At 40.5% G+C, this 25746-nt stretch overlaps 1 protein-coding gene across 3 annotated transcripts in view; it reads right to left on the bottom strand.

Annotated features, from left to right (window-relative positions):
* The window catches only part of pcdh11 (protocadherin 11), a 128902-nt gene that overhangs the window by 85827 nt on the left and 17329 nt on the right, over nt 1-25746 (bottom strand). Inside the window, exon 4 of one of the 3 annotated variants that reach the window (XM_022189021.2) lies at nt 19985-22104. The exons of the other annotated variants lie outside the window; for them this stretch is intronic. Coding sequence (XP_022044713.1) covers nt 22021-22104 — 84 coding nt within the window. The 3' untranslated portion in view covers nt 19985-22020. Of the gene's footprint in view, nt 1-19984; nt 22105-25746 lie in introns of those variants that run through there. 3 annotated transcript variants of the gene reach the window in all.

Here is a 25746-nt window from a genome sequence, read left to right as displayed (position 1 = left end):
GGGGGGGAGAGAAGAAAAAAATGGCTGCAACAGATGCTGCAGAGCTACTGTAGAATAAATGCAGCACAGATGAAAGATGATGAGTGCCTTTTTACTCCTGGACTTCACAAGCATCTAAGAACACACACACATGCGCAGGCGTTCACACAGAGCAACGCATCCACAAATGCAAAATGCTGGCAAACACAAGGCTTTCTAATGCAAAAGACAAGCAATTCCAGAAAGAGACTAAATCATTCCAAGCCATGAAAATTGTTTATGACCACAATTAATGATGGTGAATAATCCTAATGAATGCTGCACCATGTTCATGATTGCCATCTCTCTGTGTACATATGGGCCCGGTGGAAAATGGTAATTGTTATGGTAATCTTTCAAAAAGTGATAACTATAGATGGACAAAAGTGCACGTCAGTCTCGTGTGTGCTGCATATTTCTTTCATTCTCTTTGATTCTTGTCTGTATTTCTGTTTTCTGTTTCTTTTTGTCTTTCATTCCCCGCTTTTTCTTTTTGAAAGGCAGTCTCTCTAAATCCAATACAGTTTCTCGCAGCATGAGGCAGCTTCAAAGCCCTGTTCTGTGGTCAGGCCCGTCGATCCTCTCACCCACCTCCTGGTTGTTTAAGAGAGCAAAAGCACAGCAGTGCAGTTTCTTAAACACACAGATCCACCCCAGCACCAACAGAGGGATCGCTGTTTGGCAAAAGAGCCTCTCTTTCTCCTCTCTCTCTCTTCCACTATCTCTCCTCTCCTTGGACTCTGACACCCCCCCTCCCCCACCTTTACCTACCCTCCTCCATAGACCTCATTATACTCAGATACTCCTCTCTCTTTCTCTCCACCCCTCTCTCTCACCCATCTAACTGTGCAGCTCCCTCATTGTACAATTTATCTTTCGTTCCTTCTCAGATTCACTCCATCTGTCAGTTACCTCACTCTCTCCATCCCTCTACCATCATTTACCTTTTTCCATCCCCAGCTACTTCAGCTGTCCTCACTCCTCACCCGGCACTCCATCCCGGTGTCCTGCGCCTCCTCTCTATTTTTGCTGCAACTCAATCCCTATCGCCGCCTCTGCCTTACACCTCGCTCTTGATGTAGAGTGATTGATGCCAAGCTTAGGCTCTGGGCCATCCCTCCTACCACACACGCAGGGACACCACTGAACCCAGAGGGGATGCCATTACTTCAGATAGGGAGCTCAAGTGCAGGGGAGGCTATGGAAGGGTTTGGCGAACAAACCGTGCCCACCCATGTCTGAGGGTAGGCAGGCTTGGGGGGCCCCTTGGTGGGGAGCACGAATTGGTACACTGGAGTACTCATTATAGCTCTGTAGGGACTGTCCTGCGGGGCATCTACTGTGTGGCTGTGGAGCTCATTACGCCGAGCAGCCACGGAGCTCAAGGCACCCAGAAGCAGCAGGGCTTGTTGCGAAGATAAAAAAGGGGAGGGCTACCTAGATTACCCTTAATCAGAGACACCTGTAGACAGTCAGCGCCTCCCTCCTCATTGGCTTCCGTGAAGCCCCTATACCCTTCCCAACACGCACACACACACACACACACACACACACACACACACACACACTTCTTCTTGCTGCTGTAATTATTGCAATTGCTTCACTTGACTTTCATTCCTGAGCACGGAGTTGCACAGTTTGCCTTCTAATGAGAAACCCGGGCTATGATCCGGAGGTGTTATTTATTTATTTAATTATTTATTCAACGCAGCATGTACAATGTCAGTTATTTAAATTAGTGTGATTTTAGTACACGGCGCTTCGCACAGCTCTCCCCACTGCGCGTTATCAGCATTCGACTCACATCACACTACTCATAATGGTGGATGGAGAGTTAATTAAGTTTTAATGTGGCACGTGCGTCACAGTATCGGGACATGATTCAAATGGACTATTATTGAAAGAGGAGGTGCTGCATAGAAACATTTCACTTCTGCAAAATCTGAAGTAATCGTTTGGACAAGAAATAAAATATGACATCTAAATATACATGTGAATGGAGTAGGTTGGCCTGTTTCAGTGTCATCCAGATGCAGTCACAGTTTAGTATTTTAAATCAGCTGTGAAATGTCACAATGGAGACATTTCAGCAGTTAAAACAACAAAACCGTCACATTCACCCAGTGCATCGCTTTTCCTCCACCTGTAACCTGATGTGAAGCCACTACTACCGTGTGCTGAGAACAATGAAAACTCTTTCCTGCCTATTTGCATAAGAAGTGCTACTGTCACTTGTTTGGGCAAATGTCTATTTCTAAAGATGACAGAACAAACAAGTGTTGACTTTGATGTGAGTTAGAGGGTGCTAGCTAAAGTCTGTTTTAAGTTCTGCAGAGATGTACAGTGGGGATTAATAAAAAAAAAAAAAAAACAAGAACAATGTGATGTGCATGACTGAACCACTTTTGTGATTCTCTCCTTCCTTGCACACCTCCCTTCAGGTGCCGAGACGTTCTTTGAAACCAACTGTCAAGCTGTTGTCTGTGCAGGCAGCATACAAAGAGTTCATCCAAAACCTGCACTTTATTTTTTTGATGCGCTTAAATGAATATGTGGTGTGTGTTTTTTTTTTCTCATCACACTGTCAGTGATATTTTTAAGACAGCACTAATCAACCTCAATCAGTGCTATGCTAATTCCAAACAGTATAACATGAACTGTAAATATGCTGTTACTTATGTACTGTAAATTAAGCAATATATGCACTGCAGCAATGTTGCAAAAAAGTAAGGTTTGATATTTAAAGGCTTAAATTGTTATTCACATTACATTATTTCATGTCATTTAATGGGTATTAGGAATTATAAAACTAAAGAAGCATACATATTTAAACTCCTTAGCTGCTAAAACTCTCCACCCACATTTCTCTATCATGTCACACAGCAGATTCTGCCTCAATTAAATTAATACGCCCACTTACAAAGTGGTTTTCTATGGTATGCACAAACATTTCTAGTGATTATTTTGGCTTTTTAGTTGTTGCTGGTTTAAATTCACTGGTTTGAGCTGCCTGTTTTAGTACCAAAAGGTGGAATTTTGTAAAAATGCAGTCGTGTGGTGAAAAATCCTGCTGCTGGTTGTTTATTCTATATGTAAACAATGCAGGGAAATAATAGGAACTCTGGTGAAATAATCACAAGAACCATCTATCTGACAAAGGAAACAGTTTATTGTCACATAAATATCTAAAGAGTTTTGTCACTAATCATGGAATGTGGCCTCATTATTTCAGCTTGATGAGCTGCCACACCTGACAGAAATATGGCATGAATAACAAAAACAAAAGATCTGTGTTGAGAGGCTGATCAGCTCATTCCCTCGGTGCCCAGTAAGAAGACTTACTTCATGGGCTGCACAGTAGCTGCACCGTGGGGGGAAAAATCAAGTTCAAAGAAGTTGTCGTCTCGCAAACTGGAATAAAGTGGTGAAACATTCACAAAACATCCCGTTTTATACGTGTTTTATCTCCGAGTTTAGTTGATGAAATGGAACCGCCACACATTTTGTTTTGCCTGCGGTGGAAAGGCAAAAGGTGAAACAAAGAAACAAAAAGCAGGAAATAGAAAAAAGGCGCTTTCAACGTAGAATGCTGTATTTACAATCTCTGTCATGGTCACAAATCAAAATCCCCCAAGTTTCATGAAACATGCCGCCCCACGAGCCTTCATTTGTACTTCTTTATTCTGTTTGTAGTTATGCAACTCTAAAAACTAAAAGCTCAGAGCTTATGACAGAGTTACTGGAACTAAATTGTCATAAATTCCTGCTGCTTACAAGATGATGGATTACATTCATCAGTGTGAGGCCTCTAATCTAATCTGGAGCTGCACTCATCAAACTCCTCAGAGGAGGTGTGCTGAACCGGGATCACTGAATATGTCCTTGTTTTTCTTCCATTTTCGACATGATCTAAAGCTGAAACTGATGTTGGATCAACACGGGCACTTTGGAAATAATAGTCCTGATCTTATTTGTGCTCTGATGAAAGAGCTATAAAAGGCTGTATCATTTTTAAACCTCTGTACATGACAGTGGTGTTAATGCTGTAACAAAAAGAGAATTCAGATAGATAGATAGATAGATAGATAGACAGATAGACAGATGGATAGATAGATAGATAGATAGATAGATAGATAGATAGACAGATAGACAGATGGATAGATAGATAGATAGATAGATAGATGGATAGATGGATAGATGGATAGATAGATAGATAGATAGATAGATAGATAGATAGATAGATTTGCTTTTCTTTGAAATTCATGTTATACTGCAGTTACATGTCTATTAAATCTGGCTTTCACTTTCAGCAGAAGTGTGCTATTAGGACACTTTTTGGCTTTCCCTCTCCCTGCCCACACATAATGACACACTTGAGTTGTTAAGCCTGCCGGTCTGGATAGACCAGGGCCACAGTCCTCATACAAAATGACAGTGGAACGTTAACTGCAGTGTAGTGTATTTCTTTTCTTGAGCCTGCCAGTACATTTGTTTTCATTAGATGGGATTGGTCAGCAGTCTAGGCCCTTGTGTCCAGTAATGGAGCATACAATTGCGGGCCCATTATAGACTCCCAGTGAAATAAATGATATATTGATCTTAAATATTCCATGCTCTTGCTTCTCCCTGAACAGCTGTTACTGCCATCACACGAAAATCTTGTTACGCATCTTCTTTAGGCAATCTGCTTCATGCATATAATCCATTGGGTGTAACCCCCAAGCAAAACTGTGGTGGACTTTTTATGCGCAGTATTTCTTAAAATATTCAGACCTTGAACAATAAGGCAGAAAACTTCGCAAAGCAATCACAGCTAATGTAAAGCTGTAATGAAAACAAACTATACGCAGAGGTGCAACACTGAGCATTAATGAAATTACAGAGCTGGAGCTCAGTAGACTCCTGTCTGTATTGTGCAATGAAACAGAACAGGACAGCAGAGCAACTGATGCATGCAAGTCACAGTCACAATTACTATTTCATTAAAGAGCTGCTACCATTGGCAGGCGTTCTCTGGCATTGTCGTGGGGAGGCTGGCACGGCACCGGAAGGGGGGTGAGGTTGGGGGGTTCGGGGGCGTTGGGGGTGGATCTGAGGAGGAAGGCGGGGGCTATGGGCGGGAGGAAACATGCTTTAATTTGGGTCATCTCCCAGTCTGCACGGGGTCGTGTGACAGAGTGTCCTCTGCACCTAATCTCAAAACACATATGCTGTAATGGGTATCCACCTGAATTAATTGCCCTAATTATTCCTGATACATGAGGGAAGGGGAGTTAGAACAAGGAAAACAAAAATAGTGGGGAAAAAAAAAACAAAGCATGGCATGTGAGTCGTACAAAGACTTATTGCAGAGGCATGCGAGCATTTAAGGAGATGGAGGCTACCTGTCAAGATGACAGGGCGGCCCTTAATTGCGTTAAAAGGGGAAACATGTACATGCTTTGAAGAGTGGAGTGCGGTTGTTGGGGGAAGGGCAGGAATCTTTGTTACCACATCTGAAGCAGCCAGGCGCCGTGAGTCAATCGGAGGCCACAACTGCACCGAGCTTAAGAGCTCTGATGCGGATCTCATGACAACTTCTCATACTTGGCCAAAAAGATAACCAGAAGTTATGAATTTCTTGTTACACAGAGAATAAGAGGTGAAAAAAAAAGCAAAAGTGTTACTTTGTTGAAGTGAACTTTTGCTACTGTGATTCTTTTTGACTGACATGGAAAGAAAAACTTACCTTATGCCCAGTATTAAATCGAAAAAATGAGCCTACTAGGATCTGTCTGAGGCTAAGGCTCACAATGGGCTGGAGGGTGTTTGATATATAAAGTACATATTTACCGTATATGAAAATATTTCAAACCCACATTTAAATTTGTTATGATAAAATGTGAGTAGAAAGGCAACAAAAGGGTAAACTGGGAGCAGCTCGTTGCACAAATAGCTGTTTATTTTTTTTTAAATTGCCTTCAGTTAGCTTTACTACCTTAACCATTACTAAAAAATGTGGCTGATGGTAGCTAATTTTTTCAGGTGTTATACTGCACTTTATTCATCTCACTTTATGTGTAACTGGTTATGTTAATAGGATTTCAACTCAATTTATTCAAGTGCTGATCAATGGCATGCAATCTCGGCGCTTCATGCATTATGTATTTTAATGGAACTCACTTGCTTTATGGCTGAATGGCTAAAGGTTAACAGTCCCAAGAGGTGGGACTCCCTGAAGACTAATCTGAACTTCAAACAGACCTCCTTTTTTCACTTCACAAGGCAAAAGCGCACAACAACAGAAAAGTTGTTTTTATCACCACTTCTTATGGCTCATTGAGAGAAAGAGGCGATTTATTACCCCACTTCCTTTGTCCATATTAATGTGATTATAAATGCCCATAGACATTTCACTCTCCGTAGGAAGTGAGGCAGAAAAAGGAGGAGTTAGAGGCTTGGGAATTAGTAAGAACCGGCGCAAGGGAGGGGCCTGGGGAAAGAGTGAGGGAGGGAAGTGATTAGAGAAATGTGTAGGTGGGGTAGAAGTAAAAATGAGAAGAGGAGAGGCAGTGAGATAGTCAAGTGGGATAAAATCTCAGACCAACAACAGACATATACGTATGTCACAGCTTCCATAATTATTCTACTTTAACTGGCATTTTGATATCGAAAATGACTCATTTCACCAGCGAGATCTTAAGTCTTGCTCTCTTCAGTTTAATATGGAAAACATCCAGGCATCTCTGAGGGCCCTTGTCTCTCTCCACTGCCACTCCCTGCTCAATAAAACTGCTGTGCTATTCCCAAGATGAGAGTCCCACTGGACTACGTGAGGACTGTGAGGTAAAAACCCCTCCAGTCCCTACTAAATCTAGAAGTGGAGGACAGACTGTGCTAGAGACATATCCTATGAGGGTCACTTGGCAGTTTTCACCTTATTGTCTTCTCAGTCATCAAGATTCGCCCGTGGCTTTTTGGGAAATGATGCTGAGCTGTCCATGAGATGACTGTTTTTATTCTTATAGAAACTGTACATTTTAAAGAGCCATTTCTGTCACCTTGCCAAAGAGGAGCTGCCGTGTGCAGTATGCATACAAAATGTTACTCATGTAATGGATTGTTGTAAAGATGTAAAGATTTGATCAGTAGTTATTTCGCTGCAATTTAATGATGAAGGACGAAAAATGCTATGTGGCTTTTTCAGGACCTAAATGGAAAAGTGCTGGTGCAAGGCTCACAGCTGGTCTGCTTGAATATGGATTGCACTGCTGGGACATTTTACACTATTGCTAGGTAAACAAGCATGAATGCATGAATCAATTCGGAACAAGTTAATGAGAACAAATCTGACTTGTGCAATCAAAATTTGGCTGCATTAGCTGCCATTATCATTCTGTCATTGTTTTAGTTTCACATGGATAAAAGCGGATTAATGGTAAGATGTATGATTGCTTAGGGAATAGGGGTATTTGGTGAGGCGAGTGGAGGCTTAAAGCTGTCAGAAAATCACTTAGTCGACAAAAGATTCCAGTCAGAAACATGACGTGTAACCTGTAAAGAAGCACTTGCCCTCAACACAGCCTGATCAGGGTCCAACCATTTTAACTGGCGCCATCAGTCTCCTCCAGGTAATGCAATTAGATGCCACTAATATCTTGGGATGCTCTTCAAACTGCAAATGCACTTTTGCAAAACAGCACGCACTATAATAACTAGTGACAGCACTCAAGGAGCCAGATTGAAAAAAAGCTTTTGCATGCGATTGGTTCAAGTAATTTCACATAAAGAATGCTCCAACTGATAGAAATCATGAACTGAAAACAGATGTTATCCAAATCTGCGCTGGCTTTTTGTGTTGTTGCCAGGCAACATAGCTCACCTTGGGTTAAAACATGCATAGTGGATTTGTAAGATGGGGTTGAGTCCTAAAGTAGAAGCATACTTTTGTGGCCTATTTTGGTTTTTAAAGGTCTCTGATTAGACCAGGAAAAAAAAATGAATCCACTCATGACTTTATGGTCACTTTTTGACTGAACCTACAGTTAGGGTTCTACTCTACCTAAATTGGAATCAGATATCTTGGGGCTCATTTTTCATCCACTGATCTCATATGGTTATGTTTCATTTTCATTTTTTATCTTAATTAAAAAAAAATGAATGCAAATGAAAGTCACTGAGATGCTTTGGCATCCCGGTTCAGAACCACCTACAGTAGCCTCCGAGTAGGTTGAGGGAAGCTGTGGGGCTGTCAGACCATCAATGGCAATACTCTTGCTACTATATCTTGGAACAGTCAAAGTCGCCCACACAAGAGAGGAAGGCAGCCACTTCAGTTAACTCACACAACAACACAAATACCTATGAATGCACAGCAAGAAAAACGCCATAGGGCTGCAGACATACGTGATCAAAAGTTCATTGGATCACGGTAATCTTCGGCAAAATCTCTTCACTCGACGGATTAACTGGAATATCAAAGAACACAATGCCATATAACTAAATAGGGCTGATCAGGAGCTGAGATAGTGAGTATGTATCCAGAGAAACAGAGATAGAGAGACAGAGAGGAGGGAACGGGATCTGCTTCTTGCTCCCACTATTCCCCTCAAGGCAACGTCAGGATAAATCTTCTAAGGGATTATCCCGGCGACACAATGTTCTCTGTTCTGCCCATTGTATGCCTCTTTAAGCACAATTGATAAATTAGTTATTTATATTGTGGATGGATCAAAGTCAAACGCTGGATTTTCTTTTGATTTGTCTAGTTTGGGAAGCATTACAAATAATCGGCTGTGTGTGTGTTCCTCCCATGCCAGATCCCACGACGTAGACATTTGTGAATCCATCTGAGATTACAAACTAGAGTGTGGAACTGTAACCAAGCCAGAAGTTGTTTTTTTTTTACTAAAAGGTACTTTGCAGATATGGTTTTCAAACAAACAGATGTCAACTGGTTCTAGGCTAAAGAAAGGGCACTGAGCCAGCGGGAGTTAGACAGTACTGTGCAGTTGAGCTACCCAGTTGTGCTCTGCTACCCTAATTTCAATTCGCCTGTCAGCTCAATAGGGGCCCAAATCAGTCTTAAATGAGTTACACATGGGATCAGATATCTCTGTGGGAACCCTTCTGCTTTTAATTCAAGGTAAACTAATAGCTTCATTTATTTGTAATTAGAAAAAATAATATCCTCCTTTAAAGGTGTATCATCCTCTCCACTTTCTACTGGCAGCTCACTCCTCAATAGTTCATGAATTTTAATTCATTTTGGTGGTTAGGCCAATCCCCCAGTTGTACGAAGTGACAGAGAGTTTTAGTCAAATTGAATTACCCTCTCTGTGTTTCACTCTCACCCCCTACCGTCCTCATTTCTCTCATTCTCCTCCTCTTCCCTTCCTTTTCTTTTTCCTTTCATTTTACTCTTCCTCTGTTGCCTTATTTCACCCATTCCTAACAGCTTCCCTATTTTCCTCTCTGACTGCCTCTAGACAGCAGTAAGTTGTATGTCTGAGTTTTAACTCTGCTTGCCCCTAGCACATGTAAATGACTTTGGCACTTGATGTTTGAAGAGAAAAGATGAAGAAAAAATCCCTAAGTGCAAAATCAAACAGATAAGAGGAAGGAATCTTCACTTTGCTGGGGAATGTGTGTCTTGACATGCACTGCCTTTTATGTTTTCCTTTTAAAGTAGTCAAGGACAGTTAGTTTTGGAGGCATTCTAATCCTGAATGTTAAAGATACATTTATGGGTTTCCATTTCTGTAACATAAAATATTTTTTTATGAGGAACGTAATAGAAGGATAGCAGATGTTGCTATAACTCTGACACTAAACCCACCTGATGTGTACGGGTGGACCCTTGTGTTATCACAGAGCACCAGTTGTGTGGCCCTGCACTCTGGAAATAGTCTACAGAGTGATCATCCATATATAAGCAAACCGTCAAAGTCATATGAAAATAATAACAATAAAAACTGCTGAAGAGGAAAAATCTCACATGTCAGGAAGTTGGTTGCTCAGTGCGTTTGAGGTGACCCACATCATAAAAAAGTCATTCAAATGACCTCTGATGTGTTATCTCCAAAAGGCAAACATTGCAGCATTGCCGCCCCTTCCTACTTGCCAAGGATGCCAGAATATATCTGACTTTGCAAAGATCCTGCCGCGCTGCATCTGCAAAATCACATTTACAAGGTCAAATGTTGTATTGAGAATATGGAAGATAATGTGGTTACAGGAAATTATCTGTCTATTACACCGCTACAGTCAAATAAATTCAGGGCCTAACAGTCCTCAATGATAGAAGTGGAGACAGCCTAGCATATACTATGTTCAGACCGCAGTGACCTTGGTGAGATTTAGAGAGAATCTTGCAAAATATAGGAATACAATTAGGTAGCTCACTAAATTTAAAGGTAAAGTGAGAATAGGATCAAAATAATGGCAAATAGAACATTGAGCATTTAGAGTCTTGTAATCCTGCTCAGGAATCTGCTCTGAACTTCTGGTGTGGAGCACTTCGTCCTTCTCTGACCTGAATCATCAACAGTAAAGCCATTAGAAAGAGAACACCAGATGACAAATACCCCAGGATCATGCTGAGCATTCATCTGCCACATTTGTCTGAGTGACAAAGCATTTCCTGCTGGCAGAGAGGGTCATCTTACAGGGTTACTATGCATGTGGCCGGTGGATGCGTATTGCACATAACTCAGAATCAGCTCCCTTGATCTTATTGATGGTGTCCATCATCTATTAGCGTGAAAAAAAAAGACCATCCATGGATGCATCCATCCACTGAATCCCACAGAGGCTTAATTGACATTGTCTGGAGGGAGACACTGGCCTCCATTTCTTCCCAGCGTGTGTTTAAGCCCTGAGACAAGCAGTCGTACATTGACAAGTGGATAAAACTCCACAACTTAACCAGAGAGACTGGACACCCCTGGCAATCTCTTTGTTGTGTCTAAAAATAGTGGGTCCCAATGGTCTCTCTTGGAAAAAAAAAAAAAAAAAAGCAGAGGCACACTTCATTATTTCATTATATATTCCACTCTGATTTACATACACACCAGAGGAAGAGTAATTTTTATCTGGGCGTCATGGCTGTGGTGAGGAGCTGTGTACTGATCCCCAGCAGAATAGAAAGCAACAAAAACAAGCCAGATATCCACGCGGTGCATTGCGCCTCAAGAGGCAGACATGATCTCATGTTATCCATGTTTTCCCCGAAGCATCAAGACATGTGTGCATCATGTCAGGGAGACTTGGACTTGGAATCTCAGCCCTTTCAGTCACTCTGTTAAATAATGTATCAAGGAGCTGAATGGAGTTTAATTTGAGATGAATCCGGGATTCAGCGTTGCATCATCTTTTCTGATGCACTCATCTTCATTCACTTGATCTTTTACTTTCTCTATATGTGATGAATACTTAACTACTTGGATGTATTTTCATATTCCCTTAGAAAGTTTGTATATTTCTTTATTCATCACATTGCAGTGACTTGCTGACACCGCACTGCATTACTGTGCACTTCCGCTGATAGTTGCCTTTGAACTGTTTGTGACCTCAGTGACTCTCCCAGTGTGCAGTCAGCACCCACAGCTAGCACACACCAATGCTGGACATATGAGTAGTAGCCTGCAGTGCACCATTCAGTGATTACACCCTATATCAAATTGTTGTCCATTTTTAAACAAATAAGGCCAACTAAAATGTGAGAATATCCACAAGAGCTGGTTTCATTCAGAAAAGTATACAATGGAAAAAACACTCTCCTACTTATGAAGTTGAACTTTGAGTACCTACAATCAATCTAAAGACCTTATCTCATTTAAAAAGGAAATACCATGTTTTCTTGTACCTTAGATGAATGAGGTACTAAAAATCTGGGATTGGTTTCATGTGTACATGAGAGTATTTAATCATCCTGACACTTTCCATAAGCATGTTATCAATGACAGGTGTTTGCATTGAGAACGATTTTTACAAAAGACTCCCTGAGGATTTGCAGTCGTTGACTGATGTGAGCGACGGGATGGGAGGGTGAGGGGTGGGGTCAAACAAATGTGGTGTGTCTGCGTGACCTTAATCACTTCCAGGTCCATCCAGACTCGGATTTCACTTGTGTGCCTTATTTCAGGTCACTGCCTCAAAGTCAAAGTAGGGCACAGTCATTATCTGAGGGAGTATAACACAATCATCCACACAATGCAATAAGGTCGGCACAATTCACCGAAGTCACTGAAGTGTTGGCCATTACCTCTGGGTTTGAGCACATGTGCGCTCCATCACAAGCAGTCTCTGTCTATATGTGGAGATCACAGGTAATATAAGAAAGGAATTTGTTTGCAATATGCTGTGTTTGGAATTCTCCTCAATCCGTCTTTTTCTTTTGCGGAAATCCATTATTGTAACCTCAATCACAGCAAAGGAGAGAAAATTTGATATGGAAAGAACATGTCTGGTAAGTTTTGTGTCATCTGTATGCATGGGCTGTTATAAATAGAAAGAAGGGAAGCAAAAAAAATAGAAAACAAGGTGATTACAGGCAGATAGGATTGAGGCGTTCTAATCTATTTTAATCACAGATTAGCTACACATTTATTTAGTGGAGAGAAGACCTTCAACCTAAAATGATTGTGGATTCTTGACTTATTGGTTTCATTAGCAGAGGGTGGATAAGGAAAAGCATTGTCCTATCAGAAGAAATTGTAAATTGAGAACATTCTTTCGGTTGCTCGTCATTCTTTTGCTACCAAGTCCTAACTGCAAAAGGGCTTTCAGAAAGTGTGTGTGAGCAGCACCAATGTCTGACGTGAAGCCTTATCACTTCATGATGACTGTCTGGCTGTTGAAGCAATACAGACCTCTGCCACAAAAAGCTGTCAGAACGGCATGTAATAGTAGATATGACTGATCTTGGGAATGAGCTGCTGCTCTTTTTGAAGACTGCGTGCACATAAATTCTTTATGACCATTGGTGAATATCACACGCATTATTTAAGAAGACTCTTCCAAATATCCATGATTCTACTCTTCTTTCAAGACTCAAGCTCAAGCTATCTTTCCACTTTATTAAGGGATATGCTCCCCAGCATTGGAGCTAAATATTACATTTAACCCATTCTTCACAAGGTTACAATCCTACACAACTAAACAGCATTCTCTTTTACATTTTGGAAGGAACTAAAAAAAATGTTTTCTAGCAGATGCATCTCTTATCAATGACAGAGTGGTAAAGGCTTGCAGTTTGTCAAAGCCACGAAGGCTAGATGGAGGAAGAAGTCAGCAATAGGGCTTTCATGTGTTGTATACTTATCTTTTTCACTCACAGTTTGGTTTGGTTTAGGGCTGTACTTCAAAGCAAGTTTGACATAGCCAAGCTTTCCTTGTGTGAGCAAGCTCAACAAACCCCCAAACACAAAGCAGAAAAATGGATATCACGACTGTGGTAATACATTTTCTTTGTTAACCCAGTTTTTGTTCATTGAGCTCTGTACACACTCATGCTAAAGAGTTTTGACACCTCATTCAACTGTTTTTCTGTACAAAATGGGCCGGTAGCATGCAGCCTACTTCAGTAAAGAGGGACAAGTTGTTTTAATGACAAGCTATGAAGAATACGAGCGTTTATTATGGTGAAAAGTGCTGCTTCTGCAAATGATGCAAGAGATGAACGCTGGTAGAACATTTTTAATCATGAAAATGAGTATATTTATTTTACCACTCAGTGCACTTAATGCCTGCTGCTTAATTCTGACCTGACAGCTGCACATTAAAGCTCTTATACTTTAAACTTCATACATTTAAACATGTTTCTCAAGAAGTGCATTCGTTCTGACAATGCCTCATAATGAAGGATACTAATTGCTGTTTTGGGCCAAATCAAGGCCAAGCCAAGTAAAATTGATGTTATTGATTGGCTAGTGTCTGTAATAAATACTAATAGAGTAATACATTTATTAATATGTGTTCTATTGGTTGCAATACCAGCTGTGCAAAATGGACTGGTCAACAAGTAAGGACCAAGCTTGGAAACATATTAATGCATTTTCTACATCACCAACTGAATGTTTGTAGGTGTCCGGAGCAGCATGACAAATATAGTTTGCATTTCTGTAGCTGTACAATTTCATTCAGAGCCATTACTAATGTATGGCTTAGCAGGATAGTGGGAGAATCTGTACCGTAAAAGAGAGGTGCTTATTAGAGCCAATTTAAATCCCAAATTCCTAACATAAGCTTCTCCGGAGCAGGTTAGCATAAGTTACCGTGGTAATCCATACAGGGTAGAGGAGAGATGCTTTCGTGACCCTGAAAACTCTGACCTTTGGCTCAACATACCTCGCGAGCCCATTTATCTTTGGGAAGTATCAGTAGTTTGGTTTGTGCTTTATAGACTCAAATTAGAAGCTTTGTTGTCATTATTCTGCGCTGCAAGGCTGCAGTATAAATAAATTTCAAAGGTGCACCCTGAATAAAAGTCAGCAGTGTCCTACAATTGTTATACAGTTATAGATACAACCTATTAGAATGAGCTGCACAACCTGGCATTAGCTGCATGTGGTTCACCATCCAATATTCTGTTAATGGGTCTATACATACCTCCTTGCTGACATCAGTTTTCAAGCACAAGACATGTGGTGCATTTTTATAATGAGGAAGCACTTAAATAGCACAGCACTGATGATAACGCAGTAACTGCATTAATCATCACAAGTATGACACAAAGACATCAAGCTGTATCGGTCAGTGCAATCACAACCTATAGTGTTTGTGTGTGTCATGCAAACTATTTTAAACATAATCAACCTCCTCCCCTTTCCCTTGTGATCTGATAAAGTGAGGTCACACAAAGAAAACCAGCGTGACATTGTGCATGTGTTGTTTAACTTGGCACTATTTACATGTCTCAGAAGGATGCATTTGGAGCTTCTGCTTGTCTCTTGCGTTTCTATCCCTTACTGAGCCTGACAGCTATGTAAATGATCCAGTTATAAAATGCAGCTACATCGACAAAGACAGAACGGATGCATCAAATGCATTTTGTGAAACAATTCTTCCATACGTGCAAAGCTCTCCAGTCAGCCCACTTATGCCATGCACAGCTCTAATTAGTCAATGGGCTGATCTCATTTGTTCAAATGCTTTTGATGCAGGTGTCCAGTCCAAGCTGAGAAGATTGCTGGAGGCATTAGGTTAGAGAGGTGGGCTTAGGGAACCATTATAAACGACTTAATGGCTTATATGCAGTCATGCTTGCAGCTTACATGCATGTTATCAGTGGCATTGCACTGCAGAGGTTTCTACAAATTCATAACACTGCATCTTGTAGCTGTTGCAGCAGAATAATGTGCATTCAACAGCAGATGAGAATGTCTTGACATCTGTTGTGATGTCCAGTATGGATGATGCCATGAGCATGCTGAAATAAGAACAACACTTTTATCTCTTTTGTTTTATATCACAAAATAGATAAAAGCGGTTTGTCTTTGTTTTTCAGAAGAGGTCAGCGGACTCCTTGTTCAGTCCTGAAGTGTTACAATTACCCGGGAGTGAATTTCCGGGTTCATGGTGTGTGTGTGTCATCCCACTGAGGAACAGGCAGCTTCAAACGCAAGCATTAATGAAGATATCACTCAAGGGATGTCTTCTTACAGCCGGATATGTTATGTCCACTGCACCAGAACAGCGAGTGTTTGAAATGCAGTGATTAGCGCAGTGTCCAGTTAATTTTAACAGGGTTTGCAATGGGACTAATCAGGAATTAAGAGTTGGCATCTACTTTAAATCGCCTTCTTTACGCATTCGTGGGGGGATACCGTCAGGATGGAAAAAAGGCAATTGTCTGCGGTCTCCCGATTATCCCCTACAAAAGCCTATAATCTGGCTGAAAGTACTTAAAGAGTCAAGCAGCAAAATAAACAACATTGATTATCATCCCACTGTTCTTTTTTTCCCCAAAGTGGACCATGCAGGGAGGGAGGGGGTTGGAGACTAAGGTTGTGCCTTCCCCCGTCAGCGCCATCTGCTTGGGCAAATGTTAAGGCAGGCTAAATACCCCCTGAGTCCTCTGTTCAAACCAGATTATCAGCTATTCTAAGGAGGCGGAAGAGCATCTTATCATCTCCCAATCTCTTTTACAAAAGCAAATCAAGAATTCTGTTCAAGGATTACCAGGATTAAGGAGGACACATGGCCCTCCTTGGACAATGTCTTTAAGTTGCTTCTGTTTAGTCTGGCTACCTTCAGCTAGCAAACACACAACTGCTTTTTGTCATGACATTGTCTTTAATGCCGGATAAGTCTCTTGGCATAAAACATCACTTCTAGGAATGCTTGTGGGTTTTTAGTTTGTCTGTTTTTTTTCTGGGGGGAAAATGCAATATATCTAGCACAAGTGTTCATTCTCTTTTGACTGTTGGGAACAGATTTAGTGGTACATTTCAGTTACACTTCAGAAAAATCCCTGCTTTATACAACGCTGACAGCATCACATAGTGTTGAACAATGACCCACCTTGGGACATGACTACAAAAAGCACATTTGTTAGCTCCAAAAGTATGATAGATTGCTGGACAGGTTTTTCAGCGTGTGCTTATAAGAAAGTAAAATGAGGAAAGATTTTCAGAGCAAACAACCTCTACATGACTGTGGCATATCTAAAAGGACAAGAATTCAAATGACTAAAAAACAATGACAAACCTTGGTAATTTCAGTTTTTGAATACCTTTACAGTAGTTTTCTGTGTCCTCAGGGGGGATTACAGTTGACTGTACATGGGCAAAACTAAGGTTGAACCCTGTGATTACTCCATAGAGGGGTGGGATGAGGGAAATGTTGAGGGCAGTATCTCACAAAGAGTGCTTGTAAAGCTCAGTTATCCCTAAAATAACAACTTCAGTAACATGCATTCAAAAAAACAAAAAAACAAAAAAAACAATCAAGCACTGACAAAGCCATCCCAACCCACCAGCAACTACATGTTTAAATATTTTGTGCGCTTGTTAATCTAGAGGGCGGCTTGCACAGGAGGTCATGATGGATTTCTCCACCTGGGATATTTTAAGGAACACAGAAGCACAGTAACTGTCTTACGGGCACAACCAGCCGACCATATGCTCCTCGCACACTATCAGCAACTACTGTTTTAGATCACACTTTTAACAAGGAACAAACAATTGTACAAGCAATCGATGTTCTTCAGATCCCTGCTCCACAGTCACACCTCGTTTAATCAACAGAATTGTTTTCAATGAAAACAATCTCCGGGCTGTAGAGCTACTCAGTGTCTCAGAAAGAACCACTCGGCGGGCTTCCACACTGATTTGATTGTTGCACACACAAAGGTAGATAGACCACCGCAGCTATGGGGGATGATTGAATTATTCAGTTTGGCAGAGATTTGGCAGCAATTGTGTGGAGTCTTGCCTTGAGTGGAGTGCAACAGAAAAACAGCATCTTCTTGTTTCCTGCACCACTGCACAGCACATGCATAAATAGCCACTGCTTAGACAGTCGGTATTGCTTCAGGACAACTTCACATCATACCCTGAACATGTCTGTTGCTTGGTAAATTGACCTGCACCTCAAACACCCTTGACATTAAGTGCCTTACATTTCGAGCACTTCTGATGCTTACATTTATACATTTGAAAAGGGAGGCACGGTTTTCAGTGGGAGTACACAACCACAGAATGTTTAAAACACCTTTCAGTGTCGAATGTCACCACTAAAAACATACAGAAGCATTAAATATGTATGAAGGCATGAGTGGCTGCAAAATCCACTCGGTCACATTCACAAGGGATACGCAGAGGGAGTAACAGGCTTTCACTGCCAGTGCTTCCATACAGGTTTAGATATATCATTAAATATCCACGGTGGTGCTCAGATTATTAAATGCACATTGCTTTTAAAAAGTCAGCTGAGGCAGCAACTGCAACGATCATTTCGTTCAATCTGCGATCTCGAACTGCCATTCTATACTGTCTGCAGAAGATGACGACAATCTCGGCCGAGAATGTGAGTGACTTCTAAAATCAATGTAATGTGAGGAAAAGAAGGCTTTTTTGCCATCTCAATAGCGCTTTTGCGACGCCGACCATACGAACAACGGATGTGTTCCCGTTTTATGTTACATTTATTAGAGGCAAAGAACTGATAACAGGGTAGGTACTGATTGCACTGATTGCATTCTCAAGGTTGAGGAAAGTCAGTGGTTTGGTCAAGCACACTTTTCTGGAATAACAAAAATCCACACATGCTTTCTGATTCATGTTGGAATTCATTATTTTAGTTAATGCTATACATGCTTGTTTGATAAATGCAGCGCACTTTAGTACATTACATAACAGAAAACCCAGAAACCTATAGCCACAGTGAGAGTGATGAAACAAAGAAAAACTACAAAAAAAAAAACAGTTCCTGAAGACCATATGGATAGCCTCAATACCAAAACACAATGGATGCATGTGTGTCTAACTCTCGTGTGTGGGTCTGTATGTGCTGCTCCATCTGCAGCTATCATGACATCATATGCAATCAAACTTAATACATATAACGAGCTTCCTGGTTAGATGAAATTGAATCCTGCATCCTCGTACATCCTGAATCGATTTGTCAACAAAGAAAGTCCTGAAACACTTTCCCTTAGTGATTATAGTCTAATAAAACATTGGACAACTGTTAAAATTCAAGTAATGAATGAATGAATACTAAAAAAAATGCAAATTTCTGTGGAAACAGAGGAGCAACAGTGAAATGGTCCAAAGACATAACAGAGACATTTTCAGTTGTAAACCACACCAGCAACTCCTAATTCCACTAAATCGTATTCCTTTCCACGCTTCTTTCTCATCTTTGACTTTGCACTCCGAAGCAGAAGAAAAATCCATTTATCGCCTACTCTATCTTCATGCACAAATGTTAAGACTCATTAATGCTTTGGCTTTGTTGGGAGTATTTTTTATTTATTTCTGGCTCATTTGAAAACATTTCATTGCCTGATTATGCATAACATAAAAAAACCAAACCATAATATATCTAGCTCAAAGAGATGCAGTTACCTTATGATCTATCCGAGCTCTGGCTTTAAGTGAAGACGATGCATTTAGGAAGTTAACATTCATCTATTAATAGAAAGCTGACATTTGTGCACCCTACACCGGAATGCTCTTCTTCAGCGTACACCATTTTCTCAAATCACCAAGGACGCATTTCCCGAGGGAACTGATTAGCTCTCTCTCAGATTCAAAATGTGAAGTAACTTTGATAAGCAATTAAACATTTTCTGTTGTCTCCACTCTGGCTTTGTTTTATGCCTTTCAAGTCTGTATTTTTGGATCAAATACGCATAAACACTCCATAACACAATGTTTGAGCAGCGGTTATTGTACCTTCTACCATCAGTCTCTCTCAGATGTGTAAAACCCTGTGTTTGTGCACCACTGTACATCATAATAGCAGAGTTATCATTATCAAATGATCATTATCAGCTCTCATGGAGGGGAGACAAAAAAAAAAAACAATAACAAAAAAAAAAGGTGTTGGTCCAAAAAAAGCTTCTGTTCCGCTGTTTTCTGTCTGTGCACTTCAAAGGATGTGCTCTCACCACATTTCCATAGCTTTTTATCTGTAATCTGTTCCTAATTAGCCATGTATATCAGAACAATTTCTTCATTTCTTTCTCCGATTTAAGGGCTACATTGGTGCAAAATGTAGAGGAAAGGTGTGGCTGTTTTTCTGTGGCTGCAGTGAGCCTTTTACTGGTGTCCAAAACAACACGGCCACATACACTTAGCCCAATACTGTATTTGAGAAAAGCAACAGATTTATTCTACAGTGTGTGTTTGCTTGATTTTAGTCCTACTGTTCTCATCAAGCAGACACAGTATAGTGTGCAGAAAACTGAACCGAGTGATGGAAACTTAATACTGAATGCTCAAAACAAAGGAATAAGAAGAGTCGTCAAAATATGCAATACAATGCAAAAGACTTTAATAAATTTCAGAAGCGCACACATACATAAACAAAACATTTACAGTTTTCTCCACACTGGCAAATCAAAGTCAGTTACAAAGATCATGTAAGGTGCATATTGTACTTCACATTGAATAAAAGTGAGGTTTTCTGTCTCCCTTACAAGGACAAAAGCTCTCCCCATGTATGATATTTTTTTTCTTTTCCCCAAAGATCAGGCAAATCTAATTATTACACAGTGCTAGGATGCTATGTATATTTCATACTGTGGCTCCTACGCAGTAGTGAATACATTTGATACCATAATTACATGAACATACGTCCTTAAATAATAACAACCTGCCTCAAAAAGAGGCGACACACATAAAATTAAAAGCTTTAAAATAGACATAGTCTGCGTATCTATAACATGTTAAGACTGGAACAAATCTGAAAAGGCTTCTGGTCTGTGCAGTAATTTAATTTTACTATAGCCTCTGACAAGAGGAGGAACAGCCTCTGGTCCAGTCCATCTGTACATGTCCAAATGACTACACGGGCTATGTCCATTTTAATGAATCTAATTCTATGGTTATATGTATGTACTGAAGGTGCCTTTTAGGCCTTACCTATCAAAGAAGTCTTTAGCTTACCAATTAACAGGACTACTGAACAACAATGCTGCTAAGCCATCAAGCCAGTTACTGGTGTATACTGTAGAAATGTTTCTAGGCAGGACATACGGTACCATGATGATTCTATAGGTGAAGAAAAAAGTAGATTAAAGGATGCTTAGAACAGAAGGCCCAAGAAGTATTAATTGCACCATAGTGGATTTTCTGTCAAACTGTAAGTTATTGCTGTTTTTGAACTGAATCCTGGATTACCTTTTCATTTTGGTGTTCTTCTCATCAGAAAATGTCTTTTGTCAGACTAAATAAGTGCACAAAGTCAAGTCATTTTTGCTTAAACCCACCAACTTATAATAACGACTGCCTGAGGATTATTATTGTTCTTCTTTTTTTTTACCATCTGGAGTCATTTTAATATGGATCTCAAAAGTTAAATCACTTCCGACTTAGGAATTGAAAGCGACACACAAAAGGTTAGGCTTAGTGCTCTTCAAATCTGCCCTACATAAACAGCTTTTGATTATAACCTCAGCAGTTAGTCCCTTGTGATTGTGGCTTAGCTCAAAGTATTAAACTTGTCCTACCATTCCTCCCAGTGTAATAACAGCATGGCGATCTTTAGCGCGGTTGTAAAGCACAACAAATGTGGTGGTGCTGTGAGGCCATGCATATTTCTGGAACACTAGCCACACTCGTCACTAACAATGCTATCGGTGGCATCAAAAAAGTGGGACAGAAAAAGGCGAAGAGTGACAGTCATGATACACCGTGAGTGGGCTCAATACTAATGTAAGCCTACGGGATGTAGGCCTTGCAGCATAAACACATTAGAAGTCATTAGTTCCATGAGCAAAGCCCAGATAGAGCAAATGATACAAAAAAACAGAAAGTAAGAAAATAAAATGGCCACCAGGCAGTTTTGAAAACAAGGCAAAGAAATGCAATCAATAAATATAAACACCATCAACTCTGTGATAGATATACATACATACATATAAACATACTTTACAGATCTAATGACTGTATTTGACACCTATTTTACAGAGTGGGTGCTGGAGTGGGACATTTTTGGAGGAGGGTTCAGGGCATACAATATCATCCTCACTGACACAGGTAAATAATAGCATAGGACTCAATAAAGCATTTCAAACTTCCAACAGATTCACAGGAGGAGCTTTGTCAAGTTTCAGGCAGCAACATGAAGCATGTCTCCTTTTCTGAGACACTTCTCCCCCCCCCCCCCCCCCCCCCCCCCCCCCTTCCTCCCTCAAAAATTCAGCTTTACACTCGATTGTATGAAGAGGTGGGGTTTGAGGCTGTAGAGACAGTAAAGTACTTGTTTCACCTCTTCAGTTCTTGCCTTCCTTCTTTCCTCCCTCTGCCCCCTCTCTCTCTTTTCTCTCTTTTTCTCTCTAGGTAGTGGAAGCTAGAGATTGATTTTAATCCTGTGGGAGCGAGCTGTACCTGTGCCACAGAGTGTGCCATAGTGTGGTGGTTTCAGTGCCATCTCCTGAAATATAGAGAGACAGACAGATATAGGGAGATTGTAGTTACAATGTCATTGAGCTCTGAGCAGCCTAAGCTGTAGCCTTATCAGTGCGAGGCTACACTGAAAACTGAATACAAAAAAAAAACAAAAAACAAAAATCTCTGAAAAGAGTGTAGAAGATCAAAAAAGAAAGGAAAAAAAAGCATTCTTCAAGGTACGGCTGGCAATCAAGTCATTATCTTGTCAGGTTTCCTTGAAGAATGCTACACGTGTCACGAGTTTGTGCATTTTCCTGTACTTATCAGAGCATGCAATCTTATCCAATTATCACTCCCAATTTGTCTTTTTCTCTCCCACCACACTAGTGCAGCACTCCTCATTTCCCCTCAAAAAACATTTGGATTAATTTAGGCCCACTCTTTCTTTCGGACCCTTGCCAGTGGGTCCTCTGATATGTACAGAATATGACATTTTTTTGCTGTTCCTCAGGAAAAAGTCAGCGACACATCTGTGAATGTCTGAATCAGAGGAGGATCGGACCTAGTAGCGCTCACATTAGAAAGCCACAGTGATTACAGATGCAATGACTCAAGTGAAATTAAAATAAATAAAGAAATAAATAATGACAAGAGACAAACAAAAAAAAAAAAAAACATAATCAGTCGCGAGGATTTCATACTGGCATCAAATTTGATTAGCGAGCCTCGTTAGCTTTTTTAAAAGCGTGGCTTCTCTCCCTGACTTCTGCACCCACCACCAGCAAGCACAAACAATTTGTCATCAAACCATAGGTGGCCCATACTTTCACCCACAGAAAGAAAGCAAGATGTGCAAAAATCTAATTTACTGCTTAGCCAAAAACACTGACCTTATTTTTCAATTGCAATTTTTGCAAAACTGTTAACACCACGGGTTTCGTTCTATATACGGCAGACCAACCACACACGCGGTTTTATCAAGCTGTCGTGTCGGTGATGCGTCACAACACTATCAAAACTTCCTCTTATATCATGTCATCGGAGGTTAGATCTCCTGTTAAACAGCGACCCTTCCTGCTCGGCGGCCCCAGAATAATGGGCCAAACAAAAGGACGTACGAGCTATTTTACTCTCTGCATATTCATGGTGATGTCTGAGATCACTCAAGCAGGGTGGTAGTCATTTGATCTGCCTCCTCTAAAGCGCGTACTCTCACAAGAGCGCCTCATCACTGGAGGCAGACTGACCTCCAATATCAAGGGGGTAGAGGTTAAAAGAAAATGATGAGATACATAAAAACTGGGAAGAGAAGGGAGGGAAAAGAGGAGGGCTGCATTTGCAAATACAGCTCTCACTGTATAATGAAGCCATATGGTGGCACAAATCTGTAGTCTCTGAAGTATTTTTTTACAAGCTTTACTCTTTATCAGCTACATCTGTAAATTCCCTGAAAACATTTTGGTGACCTTCAACCGTAATTATCTCCTCCTGTGTTCCTGCCCCATTGCTATTCCATGGGTGGGCTTTTTGTCTTTGCTTTATTTTCACCTACTTTCTGGTGCGTGGCAATGGGAGATGACTGTAAAGGCACTAAAGCGCTGCCTGTCACTTTGATGAAGGAAAAGGAAAACTCAACATCCTGCCTATGATCTTTGCTTTTGGAGTTCTGGTATTATGCTACGCTGAAGAGAGACTTAATAGCTGGCACTTAGACACCAAATGTAGCTTTTGTTTTAAGAATCACACTTGAAATGATCTCTACAAATTCTAGAGTGCTCAAATATTCACGTTTTTGCCTCATCGGATAAAAGCGAGAACCACACCTTTTGAGGAAGTGCTGTTTTAAAGTGTTCCTTTGCAGACTTTGAGAAATGATGTTTCTTTAAAGTGGCACAAAGATTAAATCAAACAACGATGAAACTGTAATAGGGCCTCAACAAACAGGGCTGCTGGTCATCTATTGTCACATCACTTTGGATCCCGAGAACGTGACCCACCCAAGGATAGCTTGTGGTATCCCTGATAATCTTAAAGGACGGCTGCCTTTTTTTACTCGCTCTTATCAGCCTCATTCGCAAACCAATTACAGTGATTTTAATCATACTGTATTACGAGTGATTAACCCTTTAGTGCATTTAATTAACCTTTGCAGCCACCGATTCTCATCAGGCAAAGCTTCATGCTATTTTTTTCCATGACACAGGCTTTAAATAAGAACACTTTAAACTGGTGGGAAATCTAATGTCTAAAGTGGGAGGAATCACTTGTCAGTTGCTCAAGGGGACATAAAAAAATGATATATTGTCGGCTTAACATCCCTGAAGATGGTGTTTGGAAGTAGAACCGATGAGAACAGATTTAATTTATTTTTGGTTTGATAATATTTAAATGTTGGGAGAACATGACATTGAAATATGAGAATATTAAACCTGTCTTCTATTAGAGAATGAATATACCATCGAATAATCGGATATAAACACAGCCTGCAGATTTGGGAGAATGTTTACTAATCATAAATTCATTGATTTTAAATTATTCACACGAAAATACTCCACTCTGATCAGCAACATAAGTGAAAATCAATTTAAATCCGTGATGCGAAAAATTCATAATGGATAATAATTCAGCATTTTTGAGCACAGACGGAATAATTCTGCATATTTCAGGGCAGTTGCTACCCACAAAAGGGGAAAATCTTTCTGACATCGTGTCAGTGTGTCGTATAAACGCGTTATGGATTAAATCTTTGGTACTAGGGGCATGTAGTAGGCTTATGTATAATGTACCATGGCAGAGCATAGCTTTTAACTCGGGTTCCAAATAAAAGGTGGATGAGGGGAATGACTATCAGCTCTGTGTGGGTGTCTTCATAAATTAACCTAAGTACAATACTTCACAGGATCAACAGTCATTTACCACAACTATGCTGTGAGGCATTTTAAAGCTTGCTACACGTCACACAGAAGCATACTGGGAGCAAACAGGCAGACTTGCGCCGACGATCTAGAAACTGTGTGCAATATGAGGCTCGACACAAACAAAAGCAAGCACCTCATCAAACAAAATCAATTATTGATGCAATATCATGAAATTGACCCAGAATTGGATGAATGGCAGTTGTGATAATCATGATCAAAACAGTAACACAAATGAAAGCCAGTGCAACCAAGCAACAACCAAATCTTCAAAAATCTCAAAAAGAAACAAAACAGAAAAAAAGAAGAGAAATGGTTGAAGAAGCCAGCGAAATCAACTGGATGTTTGACACAGAGGGAAAACTATGGCAACGCACATATCAGTATGAATAAATTGCTATCCTGCGCACAGACCAGTCAGCCTTGATTAATTCCATTGTGTCGGTGATAGCAGGTCATATATCAACATGTACACACTTTGTCATGTATTCAGTATGCAAAGATAGCATTCCTTCGTGTCCTGTCAAACATAAACTACAGCACATCAGAGAGGCAAGCCTTTGTCGTTGCATCCTTTTCTATGTAAGATGATGTAAAGAATGTGTATCAACATATGCCGTTTATAACGATAATTGGGGTCATTAAAGTGGAGCATTTATGGGCGAAATGCAACTTGGGCCTGGCAGACTTTTTTATGGACTACTGCTCCCTTGGTGTTTAAGTATATTGGTCTCAAGGCTCAGCGTCACCTTGATCCCTGTGACCCCCTC

Source organism: Acanthochromis polyacanthus, chromosome 10 (genome assembly GCF_021347895.1).
Source record: "Acanthochromis polyacanthus isolate Apoly-LR-REF ecotype Palm Island chromosome 10, KAUST_Apoly_ChrSc, whole genome shotgun sequence".
Lineage (NCBI taxonomy): Eukaryota > Metazoa > Chordata > Actinopteri > Pomacentridae > Acanthochromis > Acanthochromis polyacanthus.
This window is presented reverse-complemented; position numbering and strand designations above follow the sequence as displayed.